Source organism: Coregonus lavaretus (assembly GCF_964263955.1).
Source record: "Coregonus lavaretus genome assembly, chromosome: 37".
NCBI classification, from domain to species: Eukaryota; Metazoa; Chordata; class Actinopteri; order Salmoniformes; family Salmonidae; genus Coregonus; species Coregonus lavaretus.
In genome coordinates this window covers 26264751-26284297 of record NC_140024.1, presented here as the reverse complement: position 1 = coordinate 26284297, position 19547 = coordinate 26264751, and the positions used below count along the sequence as shown (strand labels likewise).

General features: G+C 42.1%; 1 protein-coding gene across 1 annotated transcript; it reads right to left on the bottom strand.

Annotated features, from left to right (window-relative positions):
• Positions 1-2128: 2128 nt before the first annotated feature.
• On the bottom strand, positions 2129-3997 carry LOC311111393 (uncharacterized protein; the record flags this gene model as incomplete). The annotated part of the gene is made up of 2 exons (XM_084154109.1): positions 2129-2389; positions 3866-3997. 2 exons carry the CDS (start codon positions 3995-3997, stop codon positions 2129-2131), a joined length of 393 nt encoding a protein of 130 aa, XP_084010235.1.
• Between the last annotated feature and the right edge of the window lie 15550 nt (positions 3998-19547).

Sequence of the window (19547 nt, the reverse complement as noted above, 5' to 3'; positions counted from 1 at the left end):
ACTGTTAGTTATTTTAAGTAGCTAAGATATTGATCCGGAGGAACAACTCCAAAAGCAGTATTCTTCTGTTTCTCCACCACTTTAGCAAGCAAGGTGTTTCTGTTCAGAAAAGGTCTTGGGACAAAAAGTCTGTCGGCACTCTGGGCAGCTGTAGACAGCCTTCAGATCATCCTGATCCCAGCAGCCCTCAATACTGCCCATACAGTAGTTGTGTCCACAGGCAGTAGTCACTGGATCCAGATACACTGCTGATCGGTGTGACAGTAAACCTCCAGCAGTTTGTCATGGTGAGAGCAGATCTACTCCTGGAGACTGTCTGGCTTTGAGTTGTGTCATAGTACAGAGCAGATATTATTATTATTATATTATTGTTTTAAAGCAGTGTTTGTGTATACTTTTTTTACAGTGTTTGTTTACAATTAAAACAAGCTTATATTCTGGGTTCTGATGGGGTAAGACAATTAACTAAGTTTATGTGGCATTTATAAGTAATATTCTTCAAGAATCAATGGCTATATACAGTGCCTTGCAAAAGTATTTCTTCACATTTTATTGTGCTACAAAGTGGGATTAAAATGGATTTAATTGTACAATCTACACAAAATACTCATAATGTACTGTCATGTGAAAGTGGAAGAAAAAATATATTTATTTTAAAGATTGATAGAAATTAAATAACTACAATATAGTTGTTGCATGAGTATTCAGCTCCCTGAGTCAATACATGTTAGAAACCCCTTTGGCAGCGATTTCAGCTGTGAGTCTTCTTGGGTAAGTCTCATAATGCTTCAAGCTCTGTCAATATGTTGGGGATCATGGCTACACAGCAATTTTCAAGTCATGCCATAGATTTTCAAGCAGATTTAAGTCAAAACTGTAACTTGGCCACTCAGGAACATTCACTGTCTTCTTGGTAAGCAACTCCAGTGTAGATTTGGCCTTGTGTTGTAGGTTATTGTCCTGCTGAAAGGTGAATTCCTCTCCCAGCAGATTGAAGAAGGTTTTCCTCTAGGGTTTTGCCTGTGCTTAGTTCCATCCCGTATTTGCCGACGGAACTAAGTATTTAGTTCCGATGTCAAGCATATCCATACCATGATGCAGCCATCACCATGCTTGAAAATAAGAGGGCAGTTACACAGTGATGTGTTGTGTTGGATTTGCACCAAAGATAGGGCTTTGCATTTAGGCTGTGTTTTTTTGCAGTATTACTTTAGTGCCTTGTTGGATAAAAGATGCATGTTTTTGAATATTTTGATTCAGTATATTTGTATTCTTATTTTCACTCTGTCATTTAAGTCATGATTGTGGAGTCACTACAATTTTTACATTTACATTTAAGTCATTTAGCAGACGCTCTTATCCAGAGCGACTTACAAATTGGTGCATTCAACTTAGGATAGCCAGTGGGACAACCACTTGTTTTTTTATTTATTTTTATGGGGGGGTAGGATTACTGTTATACTATTCCAGGTATTCCTTAAAGAGGTAGGGTTTCAAATGTCTCCGGAAGATGGTCAGTGACTCCGCTGTCCTAGCGTCGTGGGGGAGCTTGTTCCACCATTCGGGTGCCAGAGCAGCGAATAGCTTTAACTGGGCTGAGCGGGAACTGTGCTTCCGTAGAGGTAGGGGGGCTAGCAGGCCAGAGGTGGATGAACGTAGTGACCTCGTTTGGGTGTAGGGTCTGATCAGAGCCTGAAGGTAAGGAGGTGCCGTTCCCCTCACAGCTCCGTAGGCAAGCACCATGGTTTTGTAGTAATGTTGTTAATCCATCCTCAGTTTTCTCCCATCACAGCCATCCCATCCCTGAGCAGCTTCATTCCTGTCCTGCGGCTCAGTTCAAAAGGATGACTGTATCTTTGATGTGTCTTGGTGGTTTAATATATAATGCACAGCATACTTATTTACTAGACCATGCTTAAAGAGATATTCCAAATCTGATTTGTTATTGTTACCCATCTACCAATCACTGCCGTTTATTATCTTTCGAAAAGCTCCCTGGTCTTTGTAGTTGAATCTGTGCTTGAAATCCAATACTTGACTGAGGGACCTTACAGATGTTGTATGTGTGTGGGAGAGAGGATGGGTAAGAAATTCAAAAATCATTATTTTTACCCCTTTTTTGTGATATCTAATTGGTAGTGGGGGGGGGGGGGGTACTGTGGTCTTTGAACCTCTGGAGGGACTGGATGTTGTCCTCTGTGTGTGAGAACTCCTCCATCTCAGCATGTCTCTTCCTGAGCTCAGCCACCTCCTGCTCCAGTTGCTCCAGGAGTCCTTCAGCCTGACTCACTTCAGCCTTCTCCTTCACTTCAGAGTGCCTTCTCTCAATGGAGCGAATCAGCTCAGTAAAGGTTTTCTCACTGTCGTCCACTGCTGCCTGTGCAGAGCGCTGTTAAGATACACAGAGAAAGAGAAGGTGGATACATTTCAACCAGCCCACTCACTCAGCTTTCACCAGGACCCCAATATGGAAATATTATAGATACAGTGCATTCGGAAAGTATTCAGAACCCTTCCCTTTTTCCACATTGTGTTGCGTTACAGCCTTATTCTAAAATTGATTAAATAAATAAAAATCCTCATCAATCTACACACAATACCCTTCCCCAGATTTGTGCCTCCACACAATCCTGTCTCAGAGCTCTACGAACAATTCATTCGACCTCATGGCTTGGTTTTTGCTCTGACATGAACTGTCAACTGTGGGACCTTATATAGATAGGTGTGTGCCTTTCCAAATCATGTCCAATCAATTGAATTTACCACAGGTGGACTCCAATCAAGTTGTAGAAACATCTCAAGGATGATCGATAGAAACAGGATGCACCTGAGCTCAATTTCGAGTCTCATAGCAAAGGGTCTGAATACTTATATAAATAAGGTGTTTCAGTTTTTAATTTTGAATAAATTTGCAAAAATTTCTAAAAACCCGTTTTTGCTTTGTCATTATGGGGTATTGTGTGTAGATTGATGAGGGACTTTTAAAGAAAATCAAATTTAGAATAAGGCTGTAACGTAACAAAATGTGGAAAAAGTCAAGGGGTCTGAATATTTTCCGAATGCACTGACATGTATATATTTATACATATACTTGAAATATATAAAAATGAGATTCTATTCTATTCGACAAATATGTGCCTAGTATTAAGAGGTCCAATGCAGCCATTTTTATCTCAATATCAAATAATTTCAGGGTAATAATTAAAATGCCTCACTGTGATTGTTTTCAACAAAAATTAAAATAAATAAACAAAAATAGCTTCTTAGCAAAAAGCAATTTCTCAAGCAATAATTTTGTAGGACTGTCTGGGAGTGGTCTGAGTGGGGAGGGGAAAACAGAAAATTAGCTGTTATTGGCAGAGAGGTTTAGAACTCTTTTTTTTATTGGTCTATTAACTAAATTGATATCACCAGGCAGGTCAAAACTCCATCCCACCAAAACAGTCTGAACTAATTACAGGCAGTCTTTTCAAACAGCTCTTACATTACCATCATTTTCACAATTTCACAGTGTTATTCCAACCTTGTAGTGTGGAAATATTTATAAAACACAGGAAAATTACATTTGACTGCACTGGGCCTTTAATGAATTCCCCCTAAAAAGTGAAAAACACTGGTCTAAATAACAGCAAGGATGGAACCACTTGGGAACTTTTAGTTTGTTGTTTAGTTTCCCTGTATTTTCTTTTTCACTCTTTTCTCACTTTTATAATGGAAATCTAAGGACTGATGCTGCAATTTAGTGCAAGCTAAAGCATGATGGTGAAATGCATCTGACTGTTGATGATTCAATGTGTCAATGTTTTCAATGTATCTGTGCCTTAAAATAAAATGCATATACTGAATGTATATTTTGTAGATTCACCTTCAGAGAGTCCACAGCCTGTCTCAGCTTCTGCATCTCCTTCTCTCTCTCCTGGATTCTCTGCTGGGATTTCTGTTGATTTCCCCCCACCTGCTTCTGTTTCTCAGTCCTCTGTATCATGGCCTTTATCATGGCCTTTATGGTCATCCATTACACACAGCAGACAGATACACTGCTGATCAGTACGACAGTAAACCTCCAGTAGTTTGTCATGATGAGAGCAGATCTTCTGCTGTAGTTGTGTGGAGGCTTCGACCAGGTTGTGCTTCTTAAAAGCAGGAGATTGATAGTGAGGCTGGAGGTGGGTCTCACAGTAAGAGGCCAGACACACCAGACAGGACTTGACAGCTTTGTGTTTTCTTCCAATGCAGAAATCACACTCCACATCCCCCTGGTTCAGCATAACAGTGAGCAGGAGAAGTAGCTTGAAGACCAATATTTTTCAGTTTATCCACCATTTTAGCAAGCAAGTGTTTCTGCTCAGAACAGGCCTTGAGACAAAGGTCTGTCGGCACTCTGGGCAGCTGTAGACAGCCTTCAGATCGTCCTGATCCCAGCAGCCCTCAATACAACCCATACAGTAGCTGTGTCCACAGGCAGTAGTCACCGGATCCTTCAGTAGATCCAGGCAGATTGAACAGCTGAAGGAATCCTGATCTTGAAAAAATGCCTCTGCCATTTTGATACGACACACTAACAAACTGTGCAGCCGAGTAGGAGAGATAACTTTTGTTTTACTTGTTTGTGCTGAGGAATAGGAGTGGCCTCCACATGATTATTATGTCACTTCCTGGTTCAATGTGTGTGCAGTCAGTGCCTACAGGGGGGCATATGAGTTATCCTGCCCCTCTTACTCTGTCTTGTCTGCTCTGGCTGAGACTGCTTCATCATGGCCTTAATGTTTATCCATCGTACACAGATAACAGATACACTGCTGATTGGTACGACAGGAAACCTCCAGCAGTTTGTCATGATAAGAGCAGATCTACTCCTGAAGACTGGCTGGCTTTGAGTTTTCCATTGTGCAGCACAGTGGTCCCAATCCTCCTGGTCAGTGTCTTTCTTACTCAACAGAAGATTCTATACGTCCTGATCCCCAATAGATGGAATACACACACTACTGACCTGCTCTGTGCTACTACAACACAGCATGGGAAGAGTAATACTGGAACAAAGGTGAAAGAGAATGGACCTTAAAACAGATGAAATACCCTAGTAACAGGAACACTAGTAACAGGAAATATGTTGTATTGCATTGGTAACTATATTTTTAAGTCTGCTATAGTATCAATCTGATATTCACTTAGACATTACATGCTAAAAGGGTAATTATATTATAATCAATCAATAATTACTTTATTTTTTATTTTTGGTGGATTCCTTACAACAAGCAACATCACTGTAATATACAGGTTATTGGATGCTTTGAAGTACTGTTGTTTCCACCTATATAAAAGAGTAGCATGACATTCAGTTTGTTGTAGTTGCATTTATATTAATAAACTACAGCAATATAGATTTTACATCTTTGACCATTGGTGTGTTTTGAAAACTCCAAACAATACAATTTTAATGTCACCCTGTGACAGGAAAACATTGAAGTACTGAGTGCCGACAGTAAATATTGGTTGTTGTCCTGAGTAACCAAACAGTACTGACAATATAGTTTTTATTCACCCCTGGAGATAAACACTTATTGACTAATACAAACATATTGCAGCCTAGGTCTCATTTATGAGCACTAAATGTGAAGAAAGAGAGTCATTTAGAAATGGCCCAAAGGGATAATTATGTTTGTCAGTTAACCTTTGTAACTGTAGAAAGTTAAATGATTAGGTAAAGAGTTTTATGACTCAAGGCTTCTTGCCATAATGACGGTTTCTCAATCATGCCAAAATAGCTAATTACAACTATGTAAGACTAAACCCACTGAACACAAGTACAAGTGGAAACAACATTTGAATTATTGGTTTATTATTGCATAGTTATGCAATTCTATTTATATAATTATGTAAATATCTGATTAATACTATATGGGAAGCAAAATAAAGTGTTAGCAAATACAATGCATGTTTGTTACAGGAGTGGGTCGCAGTTCCGGAGCGACCCACTAGGTGTCATCCTCCGACAACCTTAGGCACCTCCTTACTCACAGTCGGGACTAATTATCTGCCTATTGATGTCACCTGTGTCGATCTGATTCACTTGTGTATTTATGCCCTCACTTCCCTGTGTTCCCTTGCTCAGTTTTCTCTGCTAGTTCCTTGATTTCAAGCAGTACGTATCAGTGTCGGATCACGTGACGGAGTTACAGGTACTCGAGAAGTGTTCTCCCTGTGTCATTGTGTTTTTCCAGTCAGAGTTAGTATTTCGTATTGTTTGCTGTCAGCCTGTTTTTTGGAGACCTATGTGCTCCTCATTTGTTTTCGTGAATAGTCCGTTGTTTTGTATCCTGGCTTTTGGACCACCAGTAAAGATCCTTGTTTCACCATCCTTGCCTACTGCCTACTGTCTATCCTGCACCGCACCTGGGTCACACCCCACACCAACCCTTACACATGTTTACAACTGATCAATCTAAACCTGTTTGTATTTGTATTTATTATGGATCCCCATTAGCTGCTGCCAAGGCAGCAGCTACACTTCCTGGGGTCCAGCAAAGTTAAGGCAGTTACACAATTTTTAAAACATTTCATATACATTCACAACAGATTTAACAACACATTAAGTGTGCCCTCAGGCCCCTACTCTACTCTACTGAGTTGCTTCACAGTCCCCACTGTTCCATGAGGTGTATTTTTATCTGTTTTTTTAAATCAAATTTTACTGCTTGCATGAGTTACTTGATGTGGAATAGAGTTCTATGTAGTCATGGCTCTATGTGGTACTGTGTGCCTCCCATAGTCTGTTCTGGACTTGGGGACTGTGAAGAGACCTCTGGTGGCGTGTCTTGTGGGGTATACATGGGGGTCTGAGTTGTGTGCTGGTAGTTCAAACAGACAGCTCTGTGCATTCATGTCAATACATCTCACAAATGCAAGTAGTGCTGAAGTCAATCTCTCCTCAACTTTGAGTTAGGAGAGATTAACATGCATATTATTAATGTTAGCTCTCTGTGTACATCCAAGGGGTAGCCGTGTTGCCCTGTTCTGAGCAATTGCAATTCTGAGAAAAGTCCCTCTTTGTGGCACCTGACCACACGACTGAACTGTAGTCCAAGTGCGACAAAACTAGGGCCTGTAGGACGTGCCTTGTTGATAGTGCTGTTAAGAATGCAGAATAGTGCTTTATTATGGACAGACTTCTCCCCATCTTAGCTACTGTTGTATCAATATGTTTTGACCATGACAGTTTACAATCCAGGGTTACTCCAAGCAGTTTAGTCACCTCAACTTGCTCAATTTCCACATTATTCATTACAAGATTTAGTTGAGGTTTAGGATTTAGTGAATGATTTGTCCCAAATACAATGCTTTTAGTTTTTGAAATATTTAGGACTAACTTATTACCAGTGCTTGTGCTCTTCGATAGGTCAAAGACATTAGTCCTTAAATACACTATCTAGGGTGTCTGAATAGTTATCCCCAGTGAAATATACAGAAATAACTGTCTCATTGATTTCCCCTTATCCCTGCATTGAGTCTACTGACTTTGCTACAATATTACTCTTCTAATGCTGTACTGTACATAGCACACAACAGGGCAGGAGTGCTTGTATGCAAACTATTGGGGTCAGGAGGACATGGAGAGGAGGAGTGGGACTTCTGCTATGCACTGTGACACAACTCAAAGCCACCAAGTCTACAGGAGTAGATCTGCTATCTGTGTACGATGGATAAACATAAAGGCCATGATGAAACAGTCTCAGCCACAGTAGAAATAACAGTAACAGGGGAAGGATAACTCAATTGCCCCCCTGTAGGCACTGATTGCACACTGCAAACACATAGAACCAGGAAGCTACAAAATAATCATGTGGAGGCCACTCCTATTCCTCAGCACAAACAAGGAAAACGAAAGTTATCTCTCTATTGGCCATATACCACGGCTAAGTCCTGTATCCAGGCCCTCCGTGTTGTGTCATGCATAAGAACAGTCCTTAGCTGTGGTATATTGGCCATATACCACACCCCCTTGGGTCTTATTGCTTAATTATACCACGCTTAACCACACCCCCTTGGGCCTTATTGCTTAATTATACCACGCCTAACCACACCCCCTTTGGCCTTATTGCTTAATTATACCACGCCTAATGGCTGTTCTTAGGCACAACTGTAAGCAGAGTGCCTGCTCTTTCCATGACATACACTAACCAGGTGAATCCAGGTGAAAGCTATGATCCCTTATTGATGTCACTTGTTAAATCCACTTCAATCATTGTAGATCAAGGGGAGGAGACAGGTTAAAGAAGGATTTTTAAGCCTTGAGAAAATGTAGACATGGATTGTGTATGTGTGCCATTCAGAGGGTGAATGGGCAAGACAAAATATTTAAGTGCCTTTGAACGGGGTGTGGTAGTAGTTGCCAGGCACACCAGTTTATGTTGCTGGGTTTTTCACGCAGTTTCCTGTGTGTATCAAGAATGGTCCACCACCCAAAGGACATCCATCCAACTTGACACAACTCTGGTAAGCATTGGAGTCAACATGGGCCAGCATCCCTGTGGAACGCTTTCAACACCTTGTAGAGTCCATGCCCCGACTAATTGAGGCTGTTCTGAGGGCAAAAGGGGGTGCAACTCAATATTAGGAAGGAGTTCTTAATGTTTTGTCCACTGAGTGTACAGAATAAAGTAAGTGTGTGTGTGTCTGACTCACAGTTGACCTTGTTGACGTTGCCCTGGATCTCAGCCTGTGTGAGGAGCTCTTCATAGACGTCTCTCTCTGTGTCCGAGTTCTCCCCCAGCTGCAGCTGGAGGGATAGGGCTTTAGACACCTTGTAGAGTCCATGCCCCAACGAATTGAGGCTGTTTTGAGGGGAAAAAAAGGGGTGCAGCTCAATATTAGGAAGGTGTTCCTAATGTTTTGTACACTCAGTGTAGATAGCGTGTGGGATGGTGCCATGAAAACATGTCATTCTGGGCTTGTTTTGACCTCAAGTCGGTCAGACAGTGACCTCTATATGTTCTTACTTGAGGTCTGGCCTGCCACGAGAATATTTACTTTATGTGAGACACATGGAACCCAGAGAAAGAGCAACAAGTAACTCACACATAGGCAGGGTGCACAACTCAATATTAGAAAGGTGTTGCTAATATTTTGTATATTCAATGTATTATGTCTATAATATGTCCGGGGTCCAGAGTGAGTGAGTGGGCTGGTTGAAATGTATTCATCTTCTCTTTCTGTGTATCTTAACAGCACTGTGGATGACAGTGAGAAGATCTTTACTGAGCTGATTCATTCCATTGAGAGAAGGCACTCTGAAGTGAAGGATCAGAGCCCAAGAGAAGGCTGAAGTGAGTCAGGCTGAAGGACTCCTGGAGCAACTGGAGCAGGAGGTGGCTGAGCTCAGGAAGAGACATGCTGAGATGGAGTTCTCACACACAGAGGACAACATCCAGAGGTTCAGAGACCACAGTACCCCCCCCCCCCCCCCCCACCCCAGAGAAGAGCAAGCTTCCTGTAGGTCTAAACCACGAAGTTTCACAAGACCACCATCATCCAACTACTTCACTTCTGATAGCCTGGTGGTATGTGTACATTGTGTCAATGGTAATTTTCAGCATGGCATAGTGTGAAAAATGTTAAGGGAATTATCTTAACTAACAGTTGATTAACTGTAATTCTGGTTTCTGTATGATTTGAGTATGTGCAGATTGTATGAAAATAAATAAATGAAATGTATCTGTAAAAAGTTAAATGACCAGTTGAAGAATTTGGTCACTTACAGTAAGGCTTCTTTCTTCACCCTTCACTTTTCCCTGTGTATTGGAAATTCATATGAAATGTATGTTCTCCCCATTCTGTTTCTAAGCAGGCAATAGTATAGCCTCCTTGTAGACACAATACTTCTTCTCCCAAGAGGTCTCGACATTTATGCCACATATATTGACAAAAAGGTTCAGAGTATCTCTCATTCATTGGTGACAAGGCCTTTAAGAAAAGTCCCTGAAGAAGGCACGCTGATGCTGAAACGTTGGTGGTTTACCGAATAAATTAGTGGGAGCTTATACAACGGTGTGCAACTCTCTTTATTTTTAAGGCATTTAACAAGAACAGCTTTGTTTGGATTGCACAGCCCTCGGACATTGAGGTGCATGACTTGGATAATATGGTTATTCAATTTTCAAAGCCATTTCTACAGCACAGATACATGTGGCAAGTTTTTAATTCCATTGTGTTATTAATTTCCATAGGGTGTGATAAGCCAATCTTTAGTAAACATTGTAATGGAATTAAAGACTTTGGGTACGTCCCAAATGGGGGATAGGGTGCAATTTGCGACAAAGCCTGTAATTCAATGGCATGTTGAGGCTAATTAGGTTCATGTGTTTTAATGTAATCTCGGAAAGCCAGAACCATAATGTTGCGTAACTGCGTCACAAACGACAGTCAACGAGAGATTTGTTTTAATACAGCAGAATTTCCTCAGGAAAAGATAGACCCTTAGCTCTTCTTGTCCAATGTTTTAAAGTTGATATAATATAACCAAATTATATGTAATTATACAAAATAAATTAGATCATACTTAAGGAAAGCTGATTTTCTCATCTGCTGGTGGTGAAGAGAAATGTACACTCAGTTGCTAAGAATGTCCTAATATTGGATTTATGGTATAAATTATTTCCTGTTCATTTGGGATGGCAAGGCCTGCTGGTGTACATCTATCTACACAACAGATGACGTGTATATGGACTTCAATCAATCAATCAATCAATTTTATTTTATATAGCCCTTCTTACATCAGCTAATATCTCGAAGTGCTGTACAGAAACCCAGCCTAAAACCCCAAACAGCTAGTAATGCAGGTGTAGAAGCACGGTGGCTAGGAAAAACTCCCTAGAAAGGCAAAACCTAGGAAGAAACCTAGAGAGGAACCAGGCTATGAGGGGTGGCCAGTCCTCTTCTGGCTGTGCCGGGTGGAGATTATAACAGAACCATGCCAAGATGTTCAAAAACTTCACTCTTTAGATAACGCTTGAGGTCTGAAAAGCGTTTGACAAACGTAAATTATCCCTTTAAGAAGTTTTAACTATACCTTTTGATCACAAGTCACGCTGCGAAACTTCTAGAAAGGATGATCTTACACATCGGTCTGAGATTAAACAAACATGATGTAATAATAAACCTGTTAGAGTCAGTTTCCCATCATGCACTGCCTTTCGATGTTCCAACGTACTCTCAGAGCAAACGTTAAACAATTCAAATTACTGCTGCTGGGCGCTTATGAAAAGAACTTGTGCAAATGATCCATCAGTTGCTGTATAGCCTCTGAGTCTAAAAAATTAATTTAGTACCCTTCTGTACTATCATAGTGAGCAGATGGAGCTTTGAAATAACAAAGAAGGTAGAAAATGGTAATGCATCCATTTGAAAAATCCAATTGGAATTGAAAGTGAATGGACTGTAGGCATTTTGAATACATTTCCTTTTCTTTTCTTCGGTAGCATAGATAGCATGGATTTGTCATGTGATTGTGCCTGAGGGACAAACCTCTGTTAACAGTGTGACGTAAATGCAATATAGAGAACCTTAGATTACAAATGTGTATGTGAGGTATGATGCCACAACAGGGTGGCTCAGCAGTATAATCTTTCATATTTAATGGTTTGTGTTTTTTAGTGTTTTTCACAGATGTAATCATTTGGAAGCTATCCCAGCCCACCTGAGGGGGAAAACAGTAAAGAGGAAAAAGAGGTTTCATATCTTATACTGATGAGGTAATCTACTAAGGCTACAGTACACAGTACTCTCGCTTTCGCTCTCTCTTTCTCTCTCTCACTCTCTTCCTCACTCTTCCTCTCTCTTCCTCTCTCTGTCCCCTCCCCCCTTCTGTCTCTCTCTGCTGTGTCGACAGTCGTTACTTTTACACATAAACCGATTCTCTCACGAGTTAGAGGGAAAGTTAAACATTTCTGTTGACCTCCACTAGTTTGTTGATTAATCGTTCATAGCATTCCATTTAACACCTTCTATTAAATTCAACTGATTTTTACTGTCTCCGGTATTGAAAGCTCTAATGTACTATTCTGGTAAAAATATAGAAAAAGTAATGCACGCTTCAGGAGAAAGGATATCTTATTATATTATGCATGAACATAATATGCGTCCCAATAATGTCTTCTTTCTCCTGAAGTGTACCCTCGTTCCCTACTTCCCACAAATCTAAAAGAATTGGATTGGTGGAGGCATGGGCAGTTAAGTGAATAAGTGCACACTTTGGGAGGCATGGGGGATAATTGGTACATAGCTTTAAGATTGGTAGGCAATGAAGGAATGATGCTACAGATGATCTTTAGGTTTTTGGGAAACTCACCCCTGACCAATACGAGCCAACATTCTTTTTTATTATGTTTCCTGGTCTGGATCATTCTAGTTTCTTTGTAAAAGCGAGTTGGTTTTTACACAGTCACTCCACTCAGAGCTAATATTTGAACACTGTATGGCGGGGGTATTCAACCGGGGGTCCGCGAAAATATGGATTAAAAAAACAAAGCATATTTAAATGTTTTTATGAATATCGCTAGCAACAACAGAATAAAAACATTTTTTGCATACCTACAGTAGAAAATAGGAGAATACCTTCTTTCTCAACTTTATTTCTCAACTCCTAATATTGACCAAATTACACTCACTGGAGCTAAAACACTCACTGGAGTATCTGACATGGGCTTTGAAAAAACACCCGCTAAAAGGCTGCTGGTAAGCTTTCTTAACTTGAACATACATTTTTGCCAACACATTTGTTTAACCAGCTAAAGCTGCACTTAGCGGAAATATGTTTGGAGTTTCCTTTCTAGCTAATAGACTATGTTAGAGTTTACACTTCCTCTTCCAATTATAACACAGAGAGAAGAAGGAGCCAGATGTCTCAACTGATGTATAAATCTGAAGTATCCATTTAGAACGTCCACTCACCACAAATTATGGTGATGAGAGGAAGTCCACTGGCGTGAAGGTGATGAGAGGAAGTCCACTGGCGTGAAGGTGTTGAGAGGAAGTCCACTGGCGTGAAGGTGATGAGAGGAAGTCCACTGGCCTGAAGGTGATGAGAGGAAGTCCACTGGCCTGAAGGTGATGAGAGGAAGTCCACTGGCGTGAAGGTGATGAGAGGAAGTCCACTGGCGTGAAGGTGTTGAGAGGAAGTCCACTGGCCTGAAGGTGATGAGAGGAAGTCCACTGGCCTGAAGGTGATGAGAGGAAGTCCACTGGCCTGAAGGTGATGAGAGGAAGTCCACTGGCGTGAAGGTGTTGAGAGGAAGTCCACTGGCGTGAAGGTGATGAGAGGAAGTCCACTGGCGTGAAGGTGATGAGAGGAAGTCCACTGGCGTGAAGGTGATGAGAGGAAGTCCACTGGCGTGAAGGTGATGAGAGGAAGTCCACTGGCCTGAAGGTGATGAGAGGAAGTCCACTGGCCTGAAGGTGATGAGAGGAAGTCCACTGGCCTGAAGGTGATGAGAGGAAGTCCACTGGCGTGAAGGTGTTGAGAGGAAGTCCACTGGCGTGAAGGTGATGAGAGGAAGTCCACTGGCGTGAAGGTGATGAGAGGAAGTCCACTGGCGTGAAGGTGATGAGAGGAAGTCCACTGGCGTGAAGGTGATGAGAGGAAGTCCACTGGCGTGAAGGTGATGAGAGGAAGTCCACTGGCGTGAAGGTGATGAGAGGAAGTCCACTGGCGTGAAGGTGATGAGAGGAAGTCCACTGGCCTGAAGGTGATGAGAGGAAGTCCACTGGCGTGAAGGTGATGAGAGGAAGTCCACTGGCGTGAAGGTGTTGAGAGGAAGTCCACTGGCGTGAAGGTGATGAGAGGAAGTCCACTGGCGTGAAGGTGATGAGAGGAAGTCCACTGGCGTGAAGGTGATGAGAGGAAGTCCACTGGCGTGAAGGTGTTGAGAGGAAGTCCACTGGCGTGAAGGTGTTGAGAGGAAGTCCACTGGCGTGAAGGTGATGAGAGGAAGTCCACTGGCGTGAAGGGAGACAGAGCTAGATTAAACTTGGCCGACATTCTGCAAATGTTCTAATCGATGAAAAATCCAATCTCAATTCAGTTTTCTGTTCCCAAAACTAGAATATGTTACGAACAGAGTGCACTGAGTTTTGTAGACTTGACCCTTTCTAAAAGTTTCAGAAATTTGTTTAGAAGGAGTCCAATGGCGAATGGAGTTATTGCACATGTGCACTTCACAGAGTAGGCTTTCCCTAATGGAAATATGCAAATACCTGCTAGAACACACCAGTAGGTCTCACTAGCTCGTGCTTGGCTCTGCCCTCCTCCTTGCTTGTTCACCGGTGGTGTATCTTGGGTTAGTTACCAGTATCTTTGATTATAATGTGGGGAGGTCAGAATAATGGAAAACTATCTACCAAATGTATTCATTCTAAAATGTTAACTACTTCTCAAAATGATGAATAAAAACACATGACTGACTAATGTATGCTCATGTTTGTTTGCCTGGGTTGGGGTCAATTCCTTTTCAATTCAGTCAATTCAGGAAGTAAACTATCGTTTCAATTCCAATTCCAATTTTCCTCAATGCCTCTCTAGGAGATACATTTGGAATTGGAATTTCAGTTTACTTCCAGAATTGACCCCAATCCTTTTGTATGCATATCAATATGAATAGTAGTGACTCTGCGACCTCTTCTTTCTGGCTGAGGGGGCCACTGAGGAAGCGCTTGGGTGAGCGGAGGTCTCCTCCTTCACTCTGGTTGGCTGCTCTGTTGCCACCTGTCATCTGATGTACAGGTGGTGGGCTTCCTCTGTTGCTGCTGATTCTGTGGGAGTGTGCTGTGTTCCTTGATAACCAGTTTAGGCCTCTTGGGCTGGCTCACTTTTTTGATTGACAAGACTATCCATCAGCCGCTTCCAGGAAAGGTACGAGGACACCTGTCTGGCATTAGCACAGGCCTCCAAATGCTGCACAGCACTCTGGGACAGCTAGTTCAGCTGGGGGTACGACTGTCTGTTATAAGGTATATGAACGCTTAATTCTAATGAACCTTCCCTTTCTGTGACACCACTGCCACTCTGTGGCCATACTCATATCCCACAAGTGTGTATTGTATTTAAGTTGTCAAGTTTTTTACTTTATGTCAATTTTTATGACATAACTTTGTGTCTTTCTAACCTGACATACTGTAAGTTGAGTAGCTAGATGCAATCATATTCAGTCGTCCTATATACTGTTCTTATTGATATATATAGAAGAACATATCCTCTCAAGCTCATTGCTCTAATATCTAGTGCTGAGCGATTAACCGAAACGTTGGTTATTTTTCGTTTTTTAAACAACTAATTGACCGACGTTGGTTCAGTTATTTGAATTCCATTTTGTTCGTTTTTTTCTGTGAGCTCATTGCGCACATTACACAGTTTCTCTTGACGAACTGTGCGATTTAGTAGGGAGTTGTAGTTTCCAACAGGCCAATATTTTGTTAGACAGCATAAGCAGCAATCCTATAGAGACTTGGTCCTTTGTAGCTCAATTGGTAGAGCATGGCGCTTGTAAAGCCAGGGTAGTGGGTTCGATCACCGGGACCACCCATACATAAACATGTATGCACGCATGACTGTAAGTCGCTTTGGATAAAAGCGTCTGCTAAATGGCATATTATTATTACTTGGAATTAAATAATAAAGTCATCAAATAAAACAAATGTAATATACACAACAACTGAAATGTGAATAAATTAGAATAAGTGATTAGCAGTAATGGGCAGTCACTACCAGCATTTTATTGTGTGTCAACCCGAAAACCATGATTTTTTTTATTTATATAATCTAACCGAAACCGAACCGACCTCAAAAAGCACTAATTGCTCAGCACTACTAATATCTTAAAAAGCAGAAGATTATAAACGAGGTTTTACAAATCAAATAATTTCTCTCAAATATTATGAACAGGACATTTTGGTTGATCCATCTTCAAAAGTGATTGGTTAGTTATTCCTATTTCACTTTTACTGCTGCTGCTATTCATTGTATGGTCTGACTGAGTTGCTGTATTCTGTTTTCTGACCAATAGAGGGCGCTGTTTGTTTACAAATATACCTTGGAGGGAACTCACCAGACGTTACTGAACTTAGAAACGACTGATTTCCTCCTGAGACCCAGCAATTTCTTGTTGTCCCCTTTAATGGATATTCGTTTTTGGTCCATATCTCTAAAGGCCATACATGCCACTGTTTGGACCTGTTGTAGCTTTGAGAGGACATTCTGGGCTTTTCAGTGATATCACGTGTGACCTGGATAACTTTCTCCTCCTAGTTTTTCAAAATGGCTGCTAACACAATTAGCACATTTTATGGTATGAAGAAAGGTGTGTTATTGTGTAATTATAATTTTTGTGAGTTTGTTATTCAAATTGCTTTTAGTAAGCAAATATCCCAGGAATAGTTTGGTGAGTTTTCAGAGCAGTGTAATCATTTTTTCACATTAAATGAGAGCTAAATAATATATTGTTTATAAATGTAGAGGACAGCAGAGCCGCCAACTATGTTTATGCCTACGGTACCCACATTTTCCAGATTTATTATCAACCGATTCCTTATGTCCACTACAGTGCTCGTACAATACAAAATAAATAAATATATTTATTCAAAAAAATACAGGACCAGTCAAAAGTTTGGACACACCTACTCATTTTTCTTTATTTTTACTATTTTCTACATTGTAGAATAATAATGAAGACATCAAAACTATGAAATAACACATATGGAATCATGTTTTTACTTTTAAACTCGGACAAAACAGAGATGCTAGTTCTAAGTCCCAAGAAACAAAGAGATCTTCTGTTGGATCTGAAAATTAATCTTGATGGTTGTACAGTCGTCTAAAAAAAAAACTGTGAAGGAACTCGGCGTTACTCTGGACCCTGATCTCTCTTTTGACGAGGACAGCTTTCTTCCATCTTCGTACCATTGCAAAAATCAGAAACGTTTTGTCCAAGAATGATGCAGAAATACTATTCCATGCTTTTGTCACTTCTAGATTAGACTACTGCAATGCTCTACTCTCTGGCTACCCGGATAAAGCACGAAATAAACTAGTTGGTGCTAAACACGGCTGCTAGAATCTTGACTAGAACCAAAAAAATTTGATCATATTACTCCAGTGCTAGCCTTCAAGGCTTTACTGCTAACCTACAAAGCATTACATGGGCTTGCTCCTACCTATCTCTCCGATTTGGTCCTGCCGTACATACCTACATGTACGCTACGGTCTCAAGACACAGGCCTCCTTATTGTATCTAGAATTTCTAAGCAAACAGCTGGAGGCAGGGCTTTCTCCTATAGAGCTCAATTTTTATGGAATGGTCTGCCTATCCATGTGAGAGACGCAGACTCGGTCTCAACCTTTACTGAAGACTCATCTCTTCAGTAGGTCCTATGATTGAGTTTAGTCTGGCCCAGGGGTGCGAAGGTGAACGGAAAGGCACTGGAGCTACAAACCGCCCTTGCTGTCTCTGCCTGGCCGGTTCCTGTCTCTCCATTGGGATTCTCTGCCTCTGACCCTATAACGGGGGCTGAGTCACTGGCTTACTGGTGCTTTCCATGCCGTCCCTAGGAGGGGTGCGTCAATTGAGTGGGTTGAGTCACCGATGTGATCTTCTTGTCCGGTTTGTCGCTCCCTCGGGCCCGTGCAGTGGAGGAGATCTTCGTGGGCTATACTCAGCCTTGTCTCAGGGTAGTAGGTTGGTGGTCTGTTGATATCCCTCTGGTGGTGTGGGGGCTGTGCTTTGGCAAAGTGGGTGGGGGTATCGTCGGACGGGGCCACAGTCTCTCGACCCCCCCTGTCTCAGCCTCCAGTATCTATGCTGCAATAGTCTATGTCCCGGGGGGCTAGGATCAGTCTGTTATATCTGGTGTTATTCTCCTGTCTTATCCGGTGTCCTGTGTAAATGTAAGTATGCTCCCTCTCTCCCTCCCCTCCCGGAGGATCTGAGCCCTAGAACCATGCCTCAGGACTACCTGGCCTGATGACTCCTTGCTGTCCCCAGTCCACCTGGTCGTGCTGCTGCTCCATACTTCTGCCTGCGGCTATGGAACCCTGACCTGTTCACCGGACATGCTACCTTGTCCCAGACCTGCTGTTTTAAACTCTCTTTACCGCACCTGTTATTTCAACCTCTAAATGCCCGGCTATGAAAAGTCAAGTGACATTTACTCCTGATGTACTGACCTGTTGCAACCTCTACAACCACTGTGATTATTATTTGACCCTGCTGGTCATCTATGAACGTTTTAACATCTTGGAGAAAAATCTGGCCTTAATGGCCATGTACTGTTATAATCTCCACCGGCACAGCCAGAAGGGGACTGGCCACCCCTCAGAGCCTGGTTCCTCTCTAGGTTTCTTCCTAGGTTTCTGCCTTTCTAGGGAGTTTTTCCTAGCCACCGTCCTTATACATCTGCATTGCTTGCTGTTTGGGGTTTTAGGCTGTGTCACGTCTCCTCCCGTTGATCTCCTCCGGCGCTCTCGAACCTTCAGCTCCCTCCACAGATTGTCTATGGGATTAAGGTCTGGAGACTGGCTAGGCCACTCCAGGACCTTAATGTGCTTCTTCTTCAGCCACTCCTTTGTTGCCTTGGCTGTGTGTTTTGGGTCATTGTCATGCTGGAATACCCATCCACGACCCATTTTCAATGCCCTAGCTGAGGGAAGGAGGTTCTCACCCAAGATTTGACGGTACATGGCGCCGTCCATCGTCCCTTTGATGCGGTGAAGTTGTCCTGTCCCCTTAGCAGAAAAACACCCCCAAAGCATAATGTTTCCACCTCCATGTTTGACGGTGGGGATGGTGTTCTTGGGGTCATAGGCAGCATTCCTCCTCCTCCAAACACGGTGAGTTGAGTTGATGCCAAAGAGCTCGATTTTGGTCTCATCTGACCACAACACTTTCACCCAGTTCTCCTCTGAATCATTCAGATGTTCATTGGCAAACTTCAGACGGGCTTGTATATGTGCTTTCTTGAGCAGGGGGACCTTGCGGGCGCTGCAGGATTTCAGTCCTTCACGGCGTAGTGTGTTACCAATTGTTTTCTTGGTGACTATGGTCCCAGCTGCCTTGAGATCATTGACAAGATCCTCCTGTGTAGTTCTGGGCTGATTCCTCACCGTTCTCATGATCATTGCAACTCCACGAGGTGAGATCTTGCATGGAGCCCCAGGCCGAGGGAGATCGACAGTATTTTGGGTTTCTTCCATTTGTGAATAATCGCACCAACTGTTGTCACCTTCTCACCAAGCTGCTTAGCGATGGTCTTGTAGCCCATTCCAGCCTTGTGTAGGTCTACAATCTTGTCCCTGACATCCTTGGAGAGCTCTTTGGTCTTGGCCATGGTGGAGAGTTTGGAATCTGATTGATTGATTGCTTCTGTGAACAGGTGTCTTTTATACAGGTAACAAACTGAGATTAGGAGTGTGCTCCTAATCTCAGCTCGTTACCTGTATAAAAGACACCTGGGAGCCATAAATCTTTCTGATTGAGAGGGGGTCAAATACTTATTTCCCTCATTAA